Here is a 24,300-nt window from a genome sequence, read left to right as displayed (position 1 = left end):
CGCTTTTTGGTATTTTTAAGTGAAAAAATACAATATCCAAATTTGCAGCCATTACCCGATACGGAATGAGTTTAAGGTGAATGGTTGCATCTCACTACTGTTATTTACAGGCTGAAATAAAGCTCAGGCCCAGCTTCGGCAACCCTATGCTGAAGATATTATATATTACAGAAATGGTGATGGAAGACTGCCTCTGCATTCATTTTGCATGAATCACTTCTGTTACTTATGAAGACTCAGTCTGAGATGTATGGACTAGGACACATTCAGATATTTTTATTCTGTATAAGGGACACAGCTCTTCAGTGATTCAGTGTTTACATGACAGTTTGGTTTTCTTGTGAATATACGAATTGGTGTTGCTAGGAATTAACACAGTAAGTTCACTTCTAAATTTTGCAGTATATAAAATGTCCACTCCTTTGAGTTTGGATGTCAAACATAGAAGTCTGCTTTTGTACTGTGTTTTGTTGGGTGTGGAGAGACAGTCAGGTTTCTGCATGGTCAATAATTACTCAGACCTGGAATGTATTAGGTACTCTGCAGCAATGATCTATGTGCATGCTCTTATCCTTCTGTAAATGTAAAATGTAAAGCAGCATTTAGTAACAGGAGAGATGTCTTGTTTTTATGTGATATCACATCTTTGTGTTTCTAAAGATTTGGTCTGTATGGTCATAAACGAAATTATCCCAAACACTGTAAATCAGTGACACTGTATTATGGTTATACTTAACAGAAAACCCACCTACCTTGCCGTAAGAATTGTATGCCCAGGACTGTCAAATAAATAATGGTAACTTTTCTCTTTGAAGTTAGGAAGAGAATGCCTTTGTCTTTATAATAAATTTCATTTAAACTTTGATTCACAAATGTGAAAAGAAATTGTTCATAGTTGTAAGCCTAAAGTGATATTAGTAGGTAGAAATCTTCAAGATTCTATAAGGATGCTGATTAACCATTATTTAACACAGTTTGTCTTAAAGGGAATAACATTGTTTTATATCTTTTATATTTAAATATTCTTGTAATATATTTTACTCTTAAGACCTGTTCAGAGTGTTCTTTTGAGCACGAGCACTGTGACCTGTTTTATTCTGGGCTTCATCAGATACTGCTTCTTAGAAATGCATATTGTTTCAATACACAATTTAGCAGCTTTTTCCCTCCTTTTAAACTAGGGTCCACGTCCTGCCTTGTTTGTTCCTGAAGTTTCATTTGAATTGCTGGTAAAAAGGCAAATCAAACGTTTAGAAGAACCTAGCTTGCGCTGTGTGGAGCTGGTTCATGAAGAAATGCAGAGGATTATCCAGCATTGTAGTAATTACAGTACACAGGTAAAAATGCATGTTTTAGAATTATGTTTGTAATTATTGGGCGTTTTTTTTTTTCCCCGCACTTCCCTAAAAAATTCTGAAAGTCTCATCAGTAAATTTTTGTTTTGTTTTTAGGAATTACTGAGGTTTCCTAAATTGCACGATGCCATAGTTGAAGTAGTAACCTGTCTTCTGCGTAGAAGACTTCCTGTCACAAATGAAATGGTAATTTTCCATCTGCTAGAACTTTGCAGGAAAAAGTGTGTGTTTTCTGGAGTCTTTCTTGATGCTTATCTACATGGTTTGAAACTTCTATATTAGAAGATAGATACATAAAAAACAAAAGGGTGAGAGGAACCTTCTTCAGCTTATTGACCCGTATCTTTCAATTTCCCAAGAAGAATTTAACTAAAACTTGGATTTAACATCTCCTGGTCTTTCTGATGTAGGTATATTTCCCTCCCTTGTAACAGAAGCTGTGCATTTACTGTAGAGTTCGGGATGCAATAGTGAAAATTAAATTATAGTCCTTATTCTGTATGTTTTGCAGATAAAATCAACACAAAATGTTGATTTTGCTTGTAATGCCCTTTAGCTAGTGAGACTAAAAATTCAGCTTCTAGCTTTGAGTAAATATGTTTTAATATAAAAATCTGCTTTGGGCTGCTTATTGGAGAGGAAACAAGAGTGTTTCAGTTATTGACTCTGCAAATGGTTGATATGAAAAGCAAAAATTGTTCTGTATGCTCACTATCCCCCATAGTGAGCTAGCTGTCACTGGTTCAAATGTATGTGGCTTGTGGCTGAAGGTTGACTATATAGCTCACTTCATTACTATGTAGCTTACACTAATTAAATTGCTTGTTTTGTTTATTTATTGCTGGAGAAGGGTTAGCTTGATGAAGCTAACAAGTTAAACTGATGTAACATCCAAAATGGCTGAAAGTCTGAATGTATTGTAATGAATGAATGAATTCCCTTCTTGCCTTCTGGATCATAACTTTAATGTCTTTGGGGCAGTTAAGAATGGTGTTTTGCTATGGACATTTAGACTATGATTTCTAGCATTGTAGGTCATTGCTCTTCACTAGCATTAGATTTACTCACTGAATTTTTGAACTGTGAATGACATTGCCTTACAGGTTCATAATCTAGTGGCCATTGAGTTAGCTTATATCAATACCAAACATCCAGACTTTGCTGATGCCTGTGGTTTAATGAATAACAACATAGAGGTAAGAAAATACATTCTCTTAACAAGACTTTTGACTCCTTTAAGTGAGAACCTAAATAATTGCTAAAAGAACAAATGCTTCAGTTTCTTTCATTTTGAAGTATAAAAATATGATATATTACAAATATGATGTATACTCTTATTTTGTGATCTGTTGATTTGTTAGATTTATATTGCATATAACATTCAGGAACAGTGGTTGATATTTCATTGAAAACAGTTCTGCCTGTATTTCTGTCTGGAAAATAAGATGGGCACCTAATTGACTATTGGCTATTAAATGAAATTTTTGGAAGAGAAACTTTAAATAGATAGTTGTGAAATACTCTTTAATGTTGAAGTAACTGCATTTTGTCTCTGACAGAGTGTATCAATAGCTATAATGTTTCTCTCATTCATGAAAGGATAATACAAATATTGTTTCCTCTGTTCAGGTTCTAATTTCTGCTTCCTTTCGGCATTGTTCTTGAATCTCTGTGTGTTAGGACACTTCAGTCTCCCTAAGACGATTGCCTCCATCAATCTCCCATAAGCCTTTTACAATTTCAGTAGTCTTCCTGTTTTTCAGGCCCAGCTTTGACTGATAATACATGTTGCTGTCATCATCCTATAGAAGCAGTTGTTCTGCAACTGATCTGCTCAATTCTTTCTTGCAATCTGATTTTGTTGCAGTACTTCATCCACCTGGCTAAGAGCTTGCTAATATTCTTGTGTTCCTCTGCTTATCCAACACATTCTTTCATAGTAGTGTTCTTTTTTTAAATGCTTATGTTATAATTTCTGCTCTTTAGTTCTAACCTTTTACTTCCTTCTATACATGAATTTTGTATTGACTGAGTATGCAGTTGAATTTGCCTTGGTAGACTGCTCTCGAATCTAGTTCAGAAACAATGTGTGGAAACTGCTGTGAGTACAAAAATTAGGACTTTGTGAGGTTGAACATATGAGATTATTGTATTATCGTGTGTTACTTAACTAGTTCTTTCCCAACATTTTCCTGAACAGGACATTGACATTTTTGAAGAAACGAAGCACATAAAACGTCTTACCCTTATTCACTGGACAATCAATTCTTAAATTAAAGAAAAATCAGATCTTTCTTTGTCCTGATTGCTTCAAATTCTGTTTTGCTGTAAAGTGAATTCTGCCTCCTCCTTCTTTTTGGGCTAATCGTAGTTAACCCTGCAGGCCAAAGAATCAGATCATTTTAGGTTACTTTGAAGATTTAAAGCTTAACGAGGGCTGTAGGGTATCTATGGTGAACCAAACTGTGTAGCTTTGATCTTGTTTTTTAAAGGCTCTAGTTTTGATGATGGAGCGTGTTGCAAACAGTTTTGCAAAAGTGTTTATATTGAGAACTTACTTTTGACCAGGTAATCAGAGTAGTTTTATCCAAATAATTGAGGTTTTCATAGGATCATAGTATGACTAAATGACACTGGATGAGATGAAATTACTACTGTTTGTCTCTAAAATGTAAGTCATCTGTAAAATATGAATCTTACATATGTGTTGATACAGAGTAATACATAATTGAGGTCTTGCTGGATTGTTTTTAAAGGAACAAAGACGTAACAGGTTAGCTCGGGAATTGCCTTCTGCTGTGCCACGAGACAAGGTAAGGAAATGTTGTGGGGTTTGTTTTTTTTTTTTTATTTATTCATTTAAAGTTTTAATGCCTTCTCCTTTGATCCAATCTAAGTATTGGAAACTTTGATACGCTGACCTAGTAACAGTCTTGGGAACTTCCAGGTATTGAATTTTTTCTTGCAATTTCATGAGATAGAAGTGGAACGTTATTTTCTTCTTCCAAAGATGCAGTTTTTGGCAGGTTTTAAATCTGGGATTTCTGAACACTTGCCTATAACTTTACATTAATACTATACTTCTTGAATGTCATCTGTGCTAAGGCTTAAAATGCCTACAGATGGAGTCGGAACTTAGATGCTTAAATTTATGGCTGAGACACACTGATTTCAAAAGATAAACAAGTGATTTAAAATATTCTGTATGCCAACATAGTGACTTGGTAGGTTGTTTTTTTTTTTTTAAGTCACTCTTAAAACTCTAATTGATTGCAGTCTTGCTTTCTTTGGGAGAAGATGGTGGAGGTGATGTTTTCAGTTGATCATCATAATCCAGTCATGTATTCTGTCTGGAGCTTGCTTAGTTTTACCTAGTTTTGGGATTAGTTCAATGACAAGTACGTACATGGGTGGAAGAATGAAGTGTCATGGAGAACACTGCCTGGCTGTAGAAATGAATGGTCTGACAATCAGCTGGAATTTTAGACAGTTAGGTATTTAATGTTCTGTGAAGCATTTAGAATCCAAATATACAGAATGTAGTTTAAGCTCCTCACAAGTTGTAACAGGAGTTACTACAGCTGATAGAAATCAGTTCATTAAGTTTGTTAGCTTAAAAAGTGAGACAAAGTCCTAGAATGGATCATCAGATCTTTATACTGCCTTTAATCAGTAGAAGCCAGCTGATGTATGAACTGGGAATTTAAGGTAGCTATTTAGAGATTACTTTCAGTGCTCTTCAATCCTTCTTTTTATTGACTTCGTATTTATATCATCAGTGTAGGAGCTGAAATGAAATTGAAGGCCAGATAAGCCAGAAGTCTTGCATATGCTTTTTTTTTTCTCTGTTTCTGCTTATATTACTGTTTTGCTTGCAAATTCAAAGTATTTTCTTTTCTGGATTTTTAAAGATGCTAGTAGGTAAAAGTGTATGAAATCTGCTAGGTAGATTTGGTGGTCTTCAGTTGAAATTTTTTTCCCCCCTTCCTGCATTTTTTTACCTTCCTTAGTCTACTAAAGCTCCAGGTGCATTGCCACCTGCTTCCCAGGAGACTGTTACTGCTGCTTCTGCAGAGGCTGATGGCAAGGTCTGTCTTGATTTTTCCTATAAGCACTGCATGCACATTTCTGTTGTGGCGCACCACAGATAGTACGGAAAGCAGTTTGTATTTAGTGCTCTGTCACTCACACAGTATGCCCTACAGAGTGTAGATTACTTGGCATTACTGGTTTTAGTATGTGCAGTGGCAGGTAAAGCTGTGCCATTAGGTGGCAGAGTCACTGCTTTCTGTTTGAATTCTTGGTTTCAATATCTTGTGGTGCAAGTATGCAGCATAATTTGCCTCAAACTGTAGTCAATAGATTGTTTGATGCAACAGTATTGTAATCAAAAGTGTTTAGCATGGTTGTTAAACTGCATGTTTTTAATGTGTTGACAGTTCAAAAGGAGGACAGAAGATAAGCTAAAAATGTGAGTTTGCTGCTTCCTGCAGGGAATCCTTATAGGCTTTGTTCAAACTGAACCTCCTTTTTTTGTTTCACATAATTGTTCAATCCCTGGTTTACTTATATTCATGAAATGTGTTCTGCAGCATTTTTTTACACTTTAGGTGTGCTGTCTGTCATGTTAAAACAGCTCATTACTGTAAAGACTTCTTTGCTAATTGCTTTCACTTGGAGTCAGAAGAGATGAGTAGTCACAAGTTTGTGTATTAGGACTACCAAGAGGACTCAGGCTTTCTGCTTCATTGCATATGCACTTTCAGCTTCTAGTGCAAAGCTGCCATTTCTGTCCTGAACAAAGGAGTAAGTCAGAATCTAGTCAGTAGTAGAATCCTAACCATTATTTTCATCAGAGGTTTAGAGATTCTGATATGCTGCAAACATTAAAAAGAAATCAAGAGCTAGTGTGAGGATACTGTTGTGACTTAAGTTGCAGGAAGCTGCTAACTTTGGTTTGTTTCCCATAAACCTGTTCTTTATTAGGTGGTACATACTCAACACTCCCTTTCTTGTGAGAGAATGTAGTTTTGTTTGTGAAACTACTTTGGAGCCAGAGCAGGCTCTGCAGTAATACTGAATGAGAGTGGCATAGGGATTTTTTGCCATTTTCAATAGCTGTCTTGCAATCATAAATAATGTAATGGAGCTTTCCTCATCAACTGTTCTCTCTTATTAGCAGAAGTTGATTTGAATGCTTATGGTGTATTTTTTACAGCGCCTCTGAACACTTGTGCAATTTTAATAAAATCTCTGATGTGCACAGTTTAGCTGAGTTTCCTCCTAGTATGCAACTTGTTGTTATTCTGTTTGCCATGCTTTATTTCTCACTCTTTTTTTTTTTTAGACTCAAGATCAGCCTGTGGTGTTTGAATAGATAAACAGAGCTTATTTCCTCCTATATCTGAAACAAGACATAAGTAGCAGTAGTTCAGAGCCTTGAATGACCTTGAATGTTTTTCAAACAGCAATAGATTTTAAAGCACAGTAGTAAATAGAACAGATACTAGGCTTCTGGAAAGGTACAAAATAAAAATTACCACTGTTCCACATCAAAATACACTGTCTTTTTTTTAAATACTAATTTACCATGTGGTGGATACAATCTACTAATATTTCTTTTGTCCAGTGATTCCTAATGTTTAAGAATTGGGTGTTATGTCCTTTCCTCAGGAGATCAATGAGTCATTCTTTGGAACTTCCCAGAAACTGATCTTCACTCCCAGAGGATGGAGATTTTTGTTTTGTTTTGATTTGGTACAGAAAAAGCCTTTTGTAAATTGAAGTCTGGCAGCACAAATACGTTCGTAGCTGTAGTACCTGGAAACATAAATATGCATGGAGTCTCCTTCTCTGGAGACATTCAAAACCCGCCTGGACGCGTTCCTGTGTGATATGGTCTAGGCAATCCTGCCCCGGCAGGGGGATTGGACTAGATGATCTTTCGAGGTCCCTTCCAATCCCTAACATTCTGTGATTCTGTGATTCTGTGATATTTTTTAGATATTATTGTAAGAAACTTCAGTTTATATTTAAATAAAATACCAAAGAATTTAAATTCAAGTCTTCCAAGAGCTGTGGTGATATTCAAAGCATACTTTCAGAATGATCCTGATAGTATAGGTTGTATTGCTCCAAGGATGTATTTCACAAGTGATTTGTAGACCCTTAAAATGCTGTGGAGCTTCTCTATGTGAGGCATTTTCATACCATTACTAGAAGTATATGAGTTTTAAAAGCTTTCATTTTACTGGTACTTTGTGTCAGCTGTAAGCAGCAAAGGTAGAACAAAGGTGGGGAAGGTGAAGAATAGAATGAAGGGAATATACATATGAAAATCTCATTTGTAGTGAGTCTTACCTATAGCTCAGTACTAGTAGATTTGTCAGACACTGCTTTGCAGTGGCCAGGTTCTAACTCTCCAATGTTTCTTCATTGTGCTGTTTGTGCAGGCTGCTTCTGGAGCGGGAGATATGTCTCAGGAGCCTGGAACAGGCAACTGGAGAGGAATGCTGAAACCCTCAAAAGCAGAAGAGGTATCAGCAGAGGAAAAATCCAAGCCTGCTGCAGCCCTGCCTGCTAGTCCTCAAAAAGGACATGCTGTAAACCTGTTAGATGTGGTGAGTGATGTCAAATACCTCCTCTTCGTAGTTCAGGCTCAGGAATGAAAACATCTGAATTCCAGATCTTGTAACTTTGCTGCTGATATATAATATCTTTGTAAATAATTACCGCTATAGGGACAGAGCACTCTATCCAGTCTCTTCTCCTTTCCTGCTTGCCCAATCCTTCATCTTTCCCCGTGTCCAGTTTCAGCCCATGATTTGGGATAACTGGCTTTCTTTCACAAATTCCTGTGCAAGTGAACTCCCTGTCTAGATCGCTCTTACAGAAACAAATCTCAGCTCGTGTCTCAATTCAAATGCCTGCTCTTTTTTTGCCGAAGAGCTCATTTTTATGTTATATAAATAATAAGAAATAATTGTATAAATAATTATTTATCATTAAAGACAAAAATGACAAGTTAAAAATAGATGGAGATCATTTAAGTCTTTGGAGAGCTTAGTTCCTTTAGTGAGCTTCTAAAAACAATTTAGTAATGGTGCCCTCTGACCTTTGTTACACAGGTCTGGATTTTGACATGGCGCTAATTTTATTTCTGAAGAACTAGGTTTGTTGCAAGACAGGGTACATCTATCAAACTCTCAGACTAAAAAAGCAATAGTTTATTTTAGACTTCAGGTTGAGTTTTATTTACCTATGCAAATGAGCAGAATTGGTAAACTAAGGTTTCTTATTTTTTTACACAGCCTGTACCTGTTGCACGCAAACTTTCTGCCCGTGAGCAACGAGATTGTGAAGTGATTGAACGACTTATTAAATCTTACTTCCTTATTGTCAGGAAGAACATTCAGGACAGGTGAAACGAAACTTCTGAGAAATGTTTAAGCCATGCAAACATTGTGATATCTCAAGAGTCATGTATATAATCTTGTTATTTTATCATGTTCTTATGTTTGTAAGCAGCGAGAAAATATTATTATCTTTTTTTTTTAGAAGGGACAGTGGCAGTAAACTATGCAACTATGGAAAATGCCTTTAAAGTTTTGCTTAAAAATACTTCTTTTTTAATGAAGAATGATGTAAAACTTCACTTTGCTTAAGTCTTTGTGGAAAGACCTAACTTGTTATATATATATATTTTTATATATATATATATATATATATATATATATATAGGCAATTTGGGGGGAAATACAGGAATCTGGAAACCAGAGTTTAAAGGGGATTAGTGAGGTCATAGAAGTTTTATTCTATCCAGTAAACTAATACTTTCCTCAAGATAATTTTTAGTATTTCATGGCAGGGAACTGCTTTGTTTACCTTAATTTTACTGCAGTGTTAGTACTAGTAGTGTTACCTCCTTGCGTACGCTAAACAAGCCTTTCACATTCTTTGCAGTAAATCTGCATACATAATGAAAAAAAAATAAAATGCTATCTCAAGCATTATAAATTTGATGTATTAGGACATCCTTGCCTAATTCAGAAATATTTTTAGGAAATACCTGTTGAAGATGGGACTCATGTCTTTCCCATATCATACTTGTAGAACTAATTCAGGCTCTTACTTGGATGGTATCTGTACCCATGCACCTTTGGACCTGAGTTTTGGGTTGCTTTCACTCTTAGCCAGGTGACTTCCAAAATATTCTAGGCTTCTTTCTTAAGCTCTTCCTTTGGTAGAACTTGCAATGTGTTGGCTTGAAAGGAGGATGTAAACTGAATTACTTGTGCAGTGACAATTGCAGCCCTCTGAGAATGAGCAAAAACTCTTGATCTGCCTTGATGTACATTTAGGGCTATGGGCACATGAGAAGAGTGATGTGGTCACTGCTTAATAAGTCAGTATGGATTATATGTCAACTCCCAGTACACTCTAGTTGCAAAATACCGCTGCTAAGAATTACACCAACAAGGCTGTCTAAACTAACATGTTTTATTTCTCAGTTGGGAACGATCGTCAGTATTTTTATTGTCAGTTACTGTCACTGATGAAATAACCTGAGGTGCACTAATTCAATTTTTATTCCTGTGTTTATATCCCCAGATTTTGGTACTGCCTTAGTATGATGATTTGATTTTGTCAATAATCATGTAAATATTTTACCCCACTTTCTCAGAAGACTATGGCTACACATATCCTAAGTCCCAAAGAAAATCAGGTTCAGTTAGATTCAGTACTCGGAATTTTTTTCAGGAAGCTTAGTGGCATGGAAATTGGAGCTAAGACGGGGGTTTATGTCAGGCTAAAACACCTGAAAGAGAGCTGAAAAATGTTGCTCTACAGATTCTGTAGTGTCTTTCTGATGGATTGTTCTCGATTCTCATTGGTTGCTGCCTGCCTCCATTCCAGACAAATATATTTTTCACACTTAAACTCCATTTGCAGTTCTAAATTGCCTTCACATTCTGCTCTCTGCTGTCAGAGATAATGTGGCGCAGTGTTTGAACAGTGATCCTGTTTTCAGTTCATCTGCTAAGTAAGATCAGATATATGAATTATTTCTTTGCTGCTTTCCTTTCTCAGTCACACATTAAGATAGATTCTAGGGTTGAAATACGTAGCTTTTTGCCATGCCTAGCATAGTGGAGACTCAGGTGTTGTCTAGTGAGCAAAGTAATTTATTCTAATTTCTATTTTTTACACTGTATGTATTCATGTTCTTTACAATGCAGCTATCCTATTTGGAAGAAATTCAACAGCTCTTAAATTGCACAAGATACTGCATTTACTTGCGAGAGAGTTTTTATTTATGGTAGAGGTAGATTCCTGGTAGTTGGAGCCAAGGTTGTGTGTAGCCACTTGCTCACTGTGTGCATTCTTCAGTCTAGAACAGACCTTGTTTTGAATAATTATTTCTGAAGAAACAATCTTTATGTGCTTGCAGTGTGCCAAAGGCAGTGATGCATTTTCTGGTGAACCATGTGAAAGACACTCTTCAGAGTGAGTTGGTAGGCCAGCTGTATAAATCCTTGTTGTTGGATGACCTTCTGACGGAATCTGAGGACATGGCACAGCGCAGAAAAGAGGCAGCTGACATGCTAAAGGTATTAAAAAGATCAGGAGCTCATGGGAGTAGTTAATTAAATTGAAACCATATAATTGTGAGAGTTTTGGAAGCCTTGCCTTCCTTTTTTCTTTGCTGCTTTTTAGGAGTACGCCAGTGAATTACTGCTAGAGGAATTAAAAGCAGTATGTGACCAGAAAGTATTATGTAGACTGAGTAGTTGAGAAGAAGTGACTTCAACTATATTTTGGGTGTAAAGCAGAAGCTCTAATCTGGTGTTATTTCCAATTATACATTTGGTTTTAATAATTTGCTGTTATTTCACTTGACTCTGTAGTTCTCAGCAGTTCTATTTTGGGGGATTAAGCTTACAGTGTGTTAAGTGACGTTCATGTGTCTGCTTCTCCCAGAGCCTGCTGGCCAACAGCTTCTGTATCTAGACAGTACCCCCTAATACGAACAGTGAGAATATTAGAACTCCCTTACGATGACCCCTGTGTGCATCTGTATGGCTGCACGTTTGTGCCATGTCTCTGTTACAGAACTCTTCATTTCTTTATTTTTCAATATGTGGTGTATCAGTCTGCTACAGCTGCAGCAGGAATATGCTGTTTTGGATTGAACAGCATAGAAAAGAGTCCCTCTGCCATTTCAGCTCACTGAAGAGGTAGCAAGTGGTGCTTCTCACGTGCAGTGTGGTCAGACAGTGTGTGTTTGAGAGATTGGATACCCTGAGATACCGCTGTCCAAGACCACTTGCAGCAAGTTTTTGCTATTATATGATCAACATTTGAGTGAGGGGAACTGTCTGTTAACAGTCTTGTAAACTGTAAACGTTATAGGGCCAAACTCATAGCTCAGATTTCCCCAAATTGGAGTAATACTTCAAATAATGTTAGTATTAGTGGTATTCTGAGCTTTTAAATTTGCGAAGTTTAGCAGGCTAGGCTGTCACGAATGCATCGGACTACTGAAAGTGATCTAAACTAGGTACAGTTTCCCTTTTATTTTGAGGAAGATTTAAAGCATTAAACCTGCGTGTGGTGAAAAAATCTGCCCTTCCTGAGAATTTATTTGTAACTACAAAATGTTAAGACAAACATAGGTGTTATTGGGAACACTGAGTATGTAAAAGTTGCTCAGAACAATGACAATGAGCTCTTTGCTTCTAACTGGAAGTTCAGTTTTCAATTAATTTTTCTCTCTAGAGAAATGATTTAATGACCTATGCTAAGTTTTACCATTCCCTTTTGCTTTGTAGTATTTTCCACTTGCCTAATCACAGAATGGTTGGGGTTGGAAGGGACCTCTGGAGATCATCTAGCCCAACCCCCTGACAAAGCAGGTTCACCTTGAGCATGTTGCACAGGGTGGCGTCCAGGCAGGTTTTGAATATCTCCAGAGAAGGAGACTCCACAGTCTCCCTGCGCAGCCTGTTCCAGTGCTCTGTCACACTCAAAGAAGTTTTTTCTCATATTTAGATGGTACTTCCCATGTTTCAGTTTGTGCCCGTTGCCCCTTGTCCTGTCACTGGGCACCACCGAGAGGAGTGTTTTGCAGATGATCTTTTGCAGGTGGAAAGCTTCAGAGCTGTTAATGTTGTTGCAGGTTGTTACCACTCATTTTGTAATGGAAATGATTAGCTTGAATTTGATTTTTAACGTCACACTTCCTGGACTGCTGCTGTTACCTCTCTGAGAAATCTCTTCAGAAAAACTACGTAACTTTGGCTTTTCTGTCTTTCTGTGTGCAGGCCCTGCAGCGAGCCAGTCAGATCATTGCAGAGATTCGTGAGACACATCTTTGGTGAAGACTGTACCAGCCATGCTATTTATATGCATTGGAGGTTATATTGACTTGAGAATTGCTAGGCATGGTATACGGAGTAGGATTTTTATTTATGAACTCTTATCTGTGTGCTGCAACTGTGTCATTCTGCTCATGTAAAGACAGTTGGTTTGATTTGCAAACAGAAAAAGTACACTGTATTTTGAAAAATAAGTCATATTTAATCCACATAATAAATGGCTCTAAATGTTTCCTTACCAGCTTTCTGGTGCAAATTAAAGCAGACCAAGTCTACTGTCTCAGTGACAGTCTCATTTGAACTTGGGGAAAAAACATTAAAGTTCCAGTGCCTGGCTTGCTAAACAGGTTGCCTGTGGTTAAGATGGACAGTGTAGTCTTGTGGCATAGTTTTAAGCTGCTTTTACAATGGAAGTTGAAATACTGTGAAGAGGAGAGAGCACCGAGTATTTTCTTTCATGAATATATTGCATGCACTATGACAGATGGTGGTATCAATTTTATAGCACAGTAGAGATGTCTACCGTGTTACTATGTATGTGTGTCCCCATCTTTTTCCCCAAATATTAAAACTGCAGACAAAACTTTGAACTTCATTTAATGGAGTATCACGTAGGAAGAATTAGCCTGGAGCTTGCGAACAATAACAGCCCACTAAAAAGTGGGTGCAAAGTTATTTATGTGCATTGGATCTTGTGTGTAAATGTTGGGGATGATAATCAGGTACAAGAACACCTACCCCTTCCTCCCTGCTGGGACCAAGCCCCTGGACCATCCAACAGTAACTTTGTTCTGGCAGAACTGAAAAATAAAAATGGATTTCAAAACTGTTATGGGATAATAAGTGTTTCTTTTAAAAACAGATTAAGTTGGCCAGGGAGAAGGGGATCCCCACAACTTATTCCAAATTTAGGAATGTTTGACAGTATGAAAGAAAGTCTGAGATTGGAATATTTATACCAGAGATTACAGTTACTTTTGAGGAAATTTTACTGTGCTGTAAGTAAATTTTTTAGTTCTTTTGTTGTTGTTGTTGTTGTTCCTTTTTTTTGTTTTTGTTTTTTGAGGACAATCTTAATTTAGGGAATTTTAGGTTGGAAATTAAGTTGATGAGTTGTTCTAATTCATACAGATAACTATTGATCACAGTAGCCTTGAAAAAGTAAACATTTTAATTTTTATTAATAAAACTTTATTTAATAACTCCATCCAGCACACTTGCATGTACTTTTCAAGCAGATGCACTTTTTGTATAAAGTAAAAATATTTACTATGGTGTGCTCATGTTTTATATCTTTAACACAACTTGCATGAAAAATAGCACACTGCTGTAAACATCCATGGCTTGCTTTTACGATATTGAGCCAATGCAGTGAAGTTTTTATTACCATATTCAGTTCCTTCCCCATTTCATCAGTTAACAGAAAGGGAATTCTTTTTGTAAGCTGCTAAAGATTGAAGATGTAAAAACCGTTAAGACCTCGCTTCACAAGAAGCTCTGTTTAAGAATGTATTTTTCTCATGGTAATCTTCAGTTTGGCACCAATATAAGCACAAAGAGTTAAGTTTGACAGATGCAACTTTTGGATGCTTTTATGCATGATCTGAAACAATTCATGTAGAACACTGAAATATATTTGGTAGTTCTAAACAGCTTAAAATATCACGATGTATGCATTACATGTAGTGACTATAAAGGAAGTAATTTTAACTTGTTGCATTGTATCGAGGGATGGTAGTTCTCAGATTTAAGAAATGTGAATGTAGTGAAGTTAAGTGCAAGCCACTTTGCAAATCAGTTTTGGTGAACAGTGAAAGCATTTAATAGTTTTGTCAAAATCATTACATTTCTGGTTGGAATTCACTTGACACCTCTCTCCCTTTTGACATCTAAGAAGTTTGTTTTCAACAGGGTAGAGCTGTCCATAAAGTGAACTGCTACCTAAGCTTTAACTCCCAAAGTTCAGTCAAGTCTCCTGTGAAGAAATACGCTGACTTGTAAAGTTTTGAAATTCACAAAAAAATTCAATTTGGTAATGTTTGAGTGCCAAGGAATGAACTTGATTTGTAATCCTTAATACAAGTCTTTAAAAATCCATGCTGTAACAATCCTGTTATTAAATAAATAGATAACACACAAAATTAATTAGCCCAGAAATAAAGTCTGGAACTGACTTGTACTTCAAGGTGGCAGGACTTACATGCTCTGACAAGTTTATAGTGTAACTCCATATATTTGTACAGCCTTAAGTATGTTTGCACTTGCCCTCGTGCAATTCTACATTGTTAGTTCTTGTATAGTTGCATAAGTAATAGTGTAGACAGGCTGCTAGTGGCTGTTAATGGTTTCTAAACAATCTGTTGTCTGGAATTGAACTAAAATACTTTAAATGCTACTGTTAGTGCCACAATTAAAAGAAATTATGGGGAAGCTATGGAAAAAAGCCTAATGAAGGCAGCAGCTGAAGAATTCCCAGATTAGACTGATGGTTTACAAGTGTCTTCTAGTTCACCTTATTTAATTTAAACTAGAAATAGTTCTGGCATCAATGCATGAATTTCAGCCAACTTAAAATAAGTTGTGATCCAGTGAAACACACAATCATGGGCGAGAATAACCACTGTAGCTAAGTTTAGGTTAATAAATGTTTGACATTAATACCTGACCTGTGTGTGGCACTAGGTAAATAAAACCTAGTATCCCTCTGTGAACAGAGTTTGTCAGTAAACTACTCGCATTTTTTAGCAGCCAGTCTCAAATTTCAATTAGTGGAATAGATGGGTAAGGCGGGGTGTCTGTGTGCTTCAAACTCTTCTGAAGTAAACATAAAACTTAGGTAAAACTTGCCTTGACCCTGTGCTCTATGGAGGGCTGACTTCAAAAGATGCCAGACTGGACATTGCAGACTCAGGTCCCTGCTTCATGGAATACAGCAGGGGAAACAGCTTGCCAGTCTGATGTGCCCCTGTTGGTAACTTGAATTGAATTATCTTGAGTATTTTTTTCTTCCACAGTTAAGTCCTTTAGCTATGAGACCGATTGGTAGTGTTTTCTGCAGATACTGAAGATCTCAAATGCATCTGCTTTTTAACTTGTTGCCAGTTAAACTCTGTGCTCTGAGGTGCGAGCTAGATGATTAATACTTGAAAGTTTAAGAGGGAAACAGAATAGACCACCTGAATATGGTTTTATGCCCAGTGACACTGTTGAAACTGGTGAAGGTGCTTTCATGCTCCAATAGCTCCCTTGTAGTTTACTTGCTGCACACCCTTTCACCTTCTACCTCTTCATTGCTAGCTGCCACAATGTTGTTAAACTCAAGTCCTCCAGTTTTTGCTGTCCCTAGATGCTGTACACATTTTGGTTTTTTGTTTTTTTCTGTTTTTTCTTTTAAATATGTGGCCCAAATAATTACTTTTCTTGCACTTCCAAATCACACCTTTGTAGCATGTTAAATACTTTAATATTAGTTACTACCTGTTTACAGTTGAACAAGCTACGTCTCTTATTACCTGAACATACCTGTTTTGGGCTGTATCAGAAACGAGACCAGGCTAAGAAAGAGTACTTGGATTTTTTCGGTCATCCCTGATTCTTGGCCTAAGTGTTCAAACGCTCAGTTGTGATTCCCTGTGCAGTCATGAAAAGTAGTGGTTGCATCCAGCTGTTTCTTTGGAAGGAGTCAGGGAAGGGTTTGGATTGCTGGGAGTTTGTCAAAAGGAAGCACGGACTAAATTTCTTGGAGTTTGTGGATCTTATTAAAAACCTTGTATGCAAAGAATTTAATTCCCTTTTTAATTTTGTATTTGTAAAAATAAATAAAATCCTTTTAATACTTTATCAAAGTGGGTACTAATGCTTTAAAAAAAAAAGGCTGAAATTTGTGGCTATATGTGTATCTGCACCATTTGGAGATGAAGGAAAAAAGGCAGGAGAGAGATGAGACATGAAAGGTGACTTACTCTACTCCTAGGCGTTTATTTCCTGCAACCAGAAAGTAACTGTCAAATCTGATCTGTTGTATTTCTCTGGAGGCCAACGTGGGTGTGTACTGGTATGTTTTGTTCCCAGGTGCACGTTACTGTATTGCTATAATGCTTCTGCCCTTTAAGGAACAAAGCGGCTATATTAAGTGGATGAACATAACTTTCCCTTCCCTTCTTCTACCCTTTTCACGTAAAAGTTGTGATTTTTTTCCTCCCTGTGCTTTCTCTAAGGTAGCGCTGATCATTACTGCAGCTTAAGGCAAAGTAACAAGAAACACAAACTGGTCCTGAGAGCTAACAGGATCTGTAGAGCCTTTTTTTAAGGTAGGAATGACTCACCTACTTTTAATTTTTCTTGATGTAACAGATTAAGATAGATCTCATGATCAGGCAGATGAGATCTAGAAACTGAAATTAATACTAATAACTCCATGTGGTGAGCTACTGAAAGTGCCACCATATTATAGTTTAATAATCTGAAGAAACTGTGAGGTGTAAGCAGCAAGACACTATGATTTATTACTACTGAAATCTTGATTGACAGTGCAAATAAGGTCACCATCAAGTTGATCAGCACCAAGTGGAAAAAAAAAACAAAAAACAACAAACAAAAACCACCCACCAAAAAAACCAACAGAAACTCCCCACCCAACTACAGAATATCTGGATTCTTGAGACTTATTAACATTTCTTAGAATTTCCCCATTCTTCTCCCAGGCTGGGTGGTTCTAAACCAGCTGAACTACCATCACTTTTCTAACAACATGAGATGGTGATGAGTGACCACGTTCAGGTAGCTAAGATTAAGGCCTCTCCCTTTGTGGCTGCTGCGACTGCAAAACTGTATTGTCTAGGAGTTTCATGGACAAGGAAATGATTCTCCTTGGCCTAAGAGTGAGGATTACCCTAAACCTTGAAAACACCACTGCAGCTAAGACCCGAAGCAATCAATCACCTCATAAATCAGACTGAGGGTTTCATACGTGTTTGCACTGAGGCAGTGAGGGTCCCTTATATAAGTTCTGAGCCAGCCAGCTACATTACTGTATTCTAAGTCAATTAACCAGTTCTAAGTAATTCAGATATGGGCTTGTACTACAAATAATCTTGGTAACCACGCGTGGGTTTTGTTGTTGTTTAGGTGACCTGGCTCTAAGTACTGTGGCACCTCTAATGCCTAAGCAACCCAATCCCAAACCCCCCACCATGGGAAGGGACTTTACCAAGGTCTTGTGCTCCATGCTTATTTGACTGTAGGTGTGGCTGTAAGTGGCTAGTAATAAAAAGGGGTGGTTGTTTTGGAGCAATAAAGCAATACTACCTTTAAATGTTGCTATTCTACCAGCTCTTGAAGTACCTTCTCACTTTCATGCTCTCTTTACAAGAAAATGAGGAAGCTATGATCCCAAATGTTGGCGAGGCCATAAGCAGGTAGAATCGCTTTCTGCTCTTTGATGAAGTAGTGCAGGTTTTGTACATTGCCTTATCAGAAGGGTCTGACTTCTTTAGTTGCAGCAGCACTATTAGCTTCCCTCACATGCTTCCTGGTCCAGATGCCCTTGTGCTGCTGTTCACCCACAACTCCTAGGCATCTAAAATTAAAAAAGCTTCCACGTACATGCTTTAAATCTTCTGGTGTAACGTACTCTCTTGCAAGTGACTGTAGAGCCCACAGAACTAGTGCCAGGATCTACCTTTGACAAAGGCTCTAGATAGCACAGATGCATCCACATCATTCACAGGACTGAAGAAGCGCAATGAGTGTCACCTACACTCTAAGCACCCAGAAGGCATCAAAGGGATTCATCAGGCTGACTGAAGCTTTGAAAGGCTCTATACTGTCTTACACTTCAAAAAGTGAATTTGCTCTGTCTGACCACATTAGGGCTGGAAAGCTTTTTTGCAACGTGCCCCTATCCATAACAAATAAAAATCTTACATATTAGGGCTTAATCATTCTACTCATTTATTGTGAATCTTCTGCACCTTCCTTCAAAGCAAACCCACTCAGAAAAAAAAACTGTCGATTGTAGGTTGGTTGTCCTTACCCGCTTAGGCCAGTTTCTCTGTTAGGATGAAATCAAACTGGACAGCAGCATGCATCCTCTGTAAGAAGCACTGGTTTCAAGCATGCTTTTTTTCATCTTGCTGTGGATTATGCTGTACAGTACCTGGCCACTGTTCTCTTCCTACAACACAGAATGTTGTTAAAGAAGGGAAAAAAGGATCTCTATCTTTGGACTCTGAAATTCATCTTTTCATCTTCTTGTGCATATCCTCTTACAAATGGTGCTTTGAATAAGGCAGAGTATCTAAAAATCTCTTCAGTGGTACAACTTAGCTGCCTTTATTGGAAGTCTGTTGGAAGTCTGTATTTTGAGAATGAAACTATGGTATTGGGCAGTCTGTGAGCTGAGTAGTAATGCACAGTACAGAAACATCTTCAAGCACATCTGTGAGCCACAGAGTCTAAATGATACGTCGTTTCAGGGAGACGTTCTGTTGTCACAACTGCAGCCATTTTATAATGTAGTAATTTTTCTTTCCAATCCTAAGCAATGATACTCCATTCTTGAGAATATGCTGTCCAAGAATAAGAACAGTCTCAGGATTAGTTACTCGAATCCCATTTATTGAAACTCCACCATTTGTAATTTTCTGGTACCTTAAAAAAAACCAAAAACAACCACTGGTCATTGCAAGAAGCAGCTATATATTACTGTTAAGTGTTGAAAGTTCAATTAAGGATTTTTTGGTTGGATCCATAACTGAAATTCTAATTCTCGTGCACTTTACTTTCAGTCCAGGTCAAGAGTGACTGAAATCAACCTTAGCCTCTACCACGCCTATTCTTTCTGGAAGGCATAAGGAAACTTAGGCTGTTGCCTTAGACTGTCCCTTCATCAGGTGTAGATTTTACATCTAAGGAACATGAGACTGCATTATCCTACACTTTCACTTCAAAAGGAAATGAGGCTGCCTGTTTCTACGTACTGTCATAATTGTTTTACTTCTGAAAGCTTACCACTACAACCTGTTTGCATGAGGGATTACCGAAGAGCATCGGTGACAACATACCCACTAGGTCCACCCGGAATGGCATTTGCTTTGCGACACAAGTCAAGAACGTTCATTCCAGGTTCAAGCATCAATTCCGCTGAAGGAGCTTGTCTAAAAAGTTCCTGTAACTCTTGGTCAGACATAGCTTCCAATGCCTCCATGCTGCTGTAATAAAGGGCCTTAGTACACCTGTGAGAACAAAGATCATTCAAAACGCAGTGCTAGTCTCACCTTCACACAAAGTGCTACTCAACTAACCAGATTCCCCTCCCCAGCTTCTTCTCAGGGTCCACACAGTAATAGAAGTACTTGAGTACACACCAATTGTTTTTTTATCGTAACCAACCGCACTGCAATTTTTTAAATATTGTTAATGTATTTTTAAGTCTACAGAATTACTGTATTTTTGTCTTTTAACAGCTGAACAACAACAAACAACATAAAAATAGTCCCTGAAGAGCTATGGATAATTACAATTGAATAAATCTGAAGGAAAACTGCTCGACAAATCAAACTTCACCTCTTAGCGGATTCTAGCCCCTCTCTACCATGAACAAGCTTGGTTACTTCTGCAGCAAGTCGTTTCTGAGGGCCCCATTTTTCAGGTTCTTTAGCATGCATTTCCATGATGTGGTCAATCTCCTCAAGAGGAAGGAAGGTGAAGAGTTTCAGGTATCTATGAGCGAGGAAAAAATTATTTCATCTGTATAGCCATCATTACAGGTTTCCTGCCTTTGTCATTCAAACTTCACTAACTACACTTAAATGATTCTGAATCAGTGTAAGAAATCCATATTACAAGATACTCTGTCCTTTCAAAGAACTCTTTGGGTTTGCCCACATGCTTCAGCTTAGCAGGATAACTCACATTTTCCTTAATATTCCACACATGGTAATGTCTTCAGACACAAGAATGTGTCAAATGCTTTTATAAAGCTTGTATTGTAATCAACACCTTGGTTTGTTCTTGAAAGATTTACTTTACAGGATTTATTGCAATTGTGTGTCAACTAACAAGGTTCTGTATTATATTGTTAGTAGTTGCACAATATGCTAATGCAAAATAGCCGTTCTGTGGTGATCACGGGACAGAATTATGCTAGGTATTGACGAGTGAGTATCTCCACAGGAAAATTATTTAAGAATTCAAAGGTCTGTATCTAAGCATAGTCCATTTCAATGGGCTTGCAGTGGTATGAAATACAGCATGTTAAAAAAGGTACCTTTACTGTTAAAAGGTCTGAATGCATGAAACATTTTAACATTAAATACCCACATACCCTTCTTACCAGTCTGAAAAGTGTGGATGCAGAACCTGAACTTGAAATATCAGGGCATAAACCTTTGAGAGAGGTAACTGAGTTATGAGACAGGTCACAATACAAAAGGGAAGTACCTGTCTGAGGTTTATGAAGACTCAGATTTGACAGTGATATTGGAGTTTAAAGAAATGCAGATGTAAAAGAGAACATATAGCAACTAATTAAAATTAACATCATGCGCTCAATAAAGCTATTAGCTATTTATTTTCAGCCATGTAACTGGCACACCAGCAGGGAGGCTAGCCATCAATGAAGGCAACCTGTCAAATGGTTCTCGTATTTTCACTACCCTTCCACGTCCTTATTAATTGGTCAGTAAGAGTATGAGTTATGTGTGGTTGACGTGGATTCAGAGATAGCACAATGAATTTTTTTTTTTTACTGATTGGGGTGCATGATCAAAAAAATTTTGAGATCGCTGATCTAGATGTTTAATGCAATCATAAATAGGAACTTCTTGGCTTTTTCCTAACAAGGCACTATTAAATTCAGTTAGGGCTATGCAGTTTTTAATGTGATGCAGTTCTAGAAGCTGAACTTTATGTGGCTGTTTATAACCAGTTAAGTAACTTCTTGCAATTAGAATGTGGTGTTTCTGGATACCTCATACTAGGTAAAAACTTGTAGTAATTGATACCTACTAAACTGCAGTTGCTTATTACTCAGCAGGAGAGATTTAATTTGACACTGTGATGTTACGGTACTGAAGCCAATATACCTCCTAAGATAAAGTCACCCCACTGGTAGAACACTGTGTTGTGCTTTGCTTGTTTGTTCAGCCACATTCTCATTTTATGATGCACATGCCAGCATATGGAGACAGGTTCCACTATCCTCTATACTTATGAACCAGTCATGCCTGTTTATTTAATGAACGTACAGTTATAATTAACACACACTTCTACAAGGAGCTCGCGTTGCACATACCCACACAAAACAGTTACAGAGAACAGTTAGCATCAGGTTTTATAAACAACAACAAAAAGCAAGATGAAGAAAAACTGCTTACTTTTCAACTACGTTATCTTGTTGTCTGACAAAAAACTGATAGAGCTCAAATGGAGAAGTCTTCTCTCTGTTTAGCCAAACTGCATTGCCAGCAGTCTTTCCCAGTTTATCTCCAGTAGTACTGGTAATAAGAGGTACAGTAATTCCAAAGACATCTGTTCCTGTCATCCTGAGAAAGAGAAGAGTCACTGCATGTTAAAAAGAAAAAACAAAAATGAAAAAAAAATCACATCCTGGTAAAGTTGACTAAAATATCAACATTCTGTAAGATTCTATCCTTGATATAAAGCAGTTAAGTAAGACATGGGGGTGACGGGCAAAAGAGGCCAGAACAACTGTTTTGTGAAGAGTGCTTTAGGGAAAAAAAAAGCGCCTTGAATGTAAAAATTCAAGTTCTAATAAAGTTTACATACTTAAGTCAGTAATTTCATGAGCAACAGCACTAGCAAATTGAAGTGTCCTGTACATTTTGTCTTCTGCTCTGAACACTAATTGAAGATGCTTGTGTGGCTGGGACACCCGTAAGGCTCTTCTGTGCGATTCCTCTAACGTCTTGTAATAGTCAAGCACGTACTGAAGTAACAGCACTCCATGGACTCACTGATTTGCTCGTATACTTCTGTGAACTTTGTAAGACTCGCACCAAATCTGGTGGAGAAGCAAAAGATCATCATCATCAGGTTTCATTTTATTTCTGAGAGAAGAATGGAACCGTCTTTACCAACGTACCACAACTGCCTGTACTTTGGTGCGATTACACTAGAATGCGTTTGCCAGCATAAGGCTTGTCTCGATTTTGTCCCACGTCTCAGGATATCTTATTTCAGTTCTTGGGCAAACACATTCACTAAAACAAGAACCCATCCCTTTCGTTAAAACTTCCTTTATGTTTCACGGAAAAGGTTTAAAGCCATGGCCACAATCTATGTATGTGCCAGGCTCACGGTCACAATTCACTCTTCTCAAACCCCACAGCTTTGCCTAACGCCAGCTTCTGCTCCTGCTGCCTTAGGGACCGCCAACACCAAGTGGCAGAGTCAGGACACCTGATGCCCCGCCGCCGCTCACCGCTCCGGGCCAGACACCCGAGGCGGGAGAGGAGGACCAGGCCTCGCCCGCGGGAGGGGCCCCGCGGTGCCCGCCCCCCGCCCCGCCCGGCCCGGCCCCGGCGTACTTGGTGACGAGATCGTAGCCGGACATGATGTTGCCCATCTGGTCGGCGCCCCCCAGCTGGACGCGGCAGCCGTGGTGGAGGTGGAGGTGCAGGAAGTCGTAGGCCTGCAGCGCCGGGTAGAGGAACTCGGCCAGGCTCATGCCCTCGGCGCTGCGCAGCCGCGCCTGGCAGCTCTGCCGGCTCAGCAGCGTGCCCATGCGGAGCCGCCCGCCCGCCCCGCCGAGGAAGTCGAGCAGCGGCTGCCGGCCCAGCCAGCTGGCGTTGTCCAGCAGCGCGGCCTGCCCCAGCCGCCGCCCGCCCGCCGCCCAGAACAGCTCCCGGTGGTTCTCGAAGAGCCGCTCCAGGCCGGTCCGCAGCCCCCGCGCGTGCTCCCGCGCCCGCTCCGCCGACGGCGGCTCCCGCGCGCGCTCCCGGCCGCTGGGGTCCCCGAGGCGCGCCGTGGCCCCGCCCACCACGGCGATGACGTTGTGGCCGGCGCGCTGGAAGTGGAGCAGCGCCATGACGGGCAGCAGGTGCCCGACGTGCAGCGAGTCGGCCGTGGGGTCGAAGCCGCAGTAGGCAGTGAGGGGCGGGCGGCCCGGCTCCAGCAGCCCCGGCAGCTGCTCCTCCGCGCTCTGCGCCGGGAACACCTCCTGGAAGAGGCCGCGCTCGCACTGCGCCGCCAGCAGCCCCCTGGCGTCCCGGGCCCGCCGCGGCTGCTCGTGGGCTCGCCGGCGGAGCGGGAGCGGCGGCGGGGCCCGGCGCAGGCCGCCCCCCACCCCTGCCGTCCGGCTGCACAGCCGCCCCAGCGCGGGCGCCGCCATCTTTGTCGGGGGACGCTGGGAGCGGGGCGGGGCCGTGGCGGCGGCGGGAGGGCCGGGCGGGGCGGGCCGGGCAGTGCTGCCGGGGAGGGGCTCGCGGCACTTCCCTCCGCCCGGCCCCAGGGCGGTACCGCGGGGCGGGCGGGGTGAAGGCGCCGTGTGTGGGGTGACGCGGTCGAGAGCAGGCGCGGTCGGGAGCGCTGCAGGCCTGTTCGCT

At 39.5% G+C, this 24,300-nt stretch overlaps 2 protein-coding genes across 8 annotated transcripts in view; one reads left to right on the top strand and one right to left on the bottom strand.

Annotated features, from left to right (window-relative positions):
• DNM1L (dynamin 1 like) overlaps positions 1 to 13,940 on the top strand; it is a 46,309-nt gene extending 32,369 nt beyond the window's left edge. For 2 of the 7 annotated variants that reach the window (XM_068401797.1, XM_068401796.1), the window contains 9 exons: positions 1,182 to 1,337; positions 1,452 to 1,541; positions 2,459 to 2,551; positions 4,112 to 4,168; positions 5,366 to 5,443; positions 7,808 to 7,975; positions 8,666 to 8,775; positions 10,807 to 10,966; positions 12,680 to 13,940. In XM_068401797.1, the coding sequence (XP_068257898.1) occupies positions 1,182 to 1,337; positions 1,452 to 1,541; positions 2,459 to 2,551; positions 4,112 to 4,168; positions 5,366 to 5,443; positions 7,808 to 7,975; positions 8,666 to 8,775; positions 10,807 to 10,966; positions 12,680 to 12,736 (969 nt within the window). In that variant the 3' untranslated portion in view covers positions 12,737 to 13,940. Of the gene's footprint in view, positions 1 to 1,181; positions 1,338 to 1,451; positions 1,542 to 2,458; positions 2,552 to 4,111; positions 4,169 to 5,365; positions 5,444 to 5,794; positions 5,827 to 6,702; positions 6,920 to 7,028; positions 7,197 to 7,807; positions 7,976 to 8,665; positions 8,776 to 10,806; positions 10,967 to 12,679 lie in introns of those variants that run through there. The other 5 variants (XM_068401799.1, XM_068401798.1, XM_068401801.1 and 2 more) reach the window with 4 other exon arrangements.
• Positions 13,887 to 24,101, bottom strand: YARS2 (tyrosyl-tRNA synthetase 2). Its single transcript, XM_068401803.1, has 5 exons — positions 23,284 to 24,101; positions 22,111 to 22,278; positions 20,300 to 20,455; positions 19,798 to 19,968; positions 13,887 to 19,384 (listed from the first exon to the last, which is right to left on the bottom strand). Exons 1-5 carry the CDS (start codon positions 24,084 to 24,086, stop codon positions 19,225 to 19,227), a joined length of 1,458 nt encoding a protein of 485 aa, XP_068257904.1. The 5' UTR covers positions 24,087 to 24,101; the 3' UTR covers positions 13,887 to 19,224.
• Positions 24,102 to 24,300: the final 199 nt, after the last annotated feature.

Source organism: Nyctibius grandis, chromosome 5 (assembly GCF_013368605.1).
Source record: "Nyctibius grandis isolate bNycGra1 chromosome 5, bNycGra1.pri, whole genome shotgun sequence".
In the NCBI taxonomy this organism is placed as follows: domain Eukaryota; kingdom Metazoa; phylum Chordata; class Aves; order Nyctibiiformes; family Nyctibiidae; genus Nyctibius; species Nyctibius grandis.
This window is presented reverse-complemented; position numbering and strand designations above follow the sequence as displayed.

What these genes read in the sequence shown, in the direction of transcription:
- YARS2 (XM_068401803.1), bottom strand. Translation starts at nt 24,086, where the DNA reads ATGGCGGCGCCCGCGCTGGGGCGGCTGTGCAGCCGGACGGCAGGGGTG. An exon ending in CAAGATAACGTAGTTGAAAA is followed by an intron (nt 20,456 to 22,110) that starts GTAAGCAGTTTT and finishes CCTCGCTCATAG; the next exon opens with ATACCTGAAACTCTTCACCT. An exon ending in GGGCTAGAATCCGCTAAGAG is followed by an intron (nt 19,969 to 20,299) that starts GTGAAGTTTGAT and finishes TTGTTCTCACAG; the next exon opens with GTGTACTAAGGCCCTTTATT.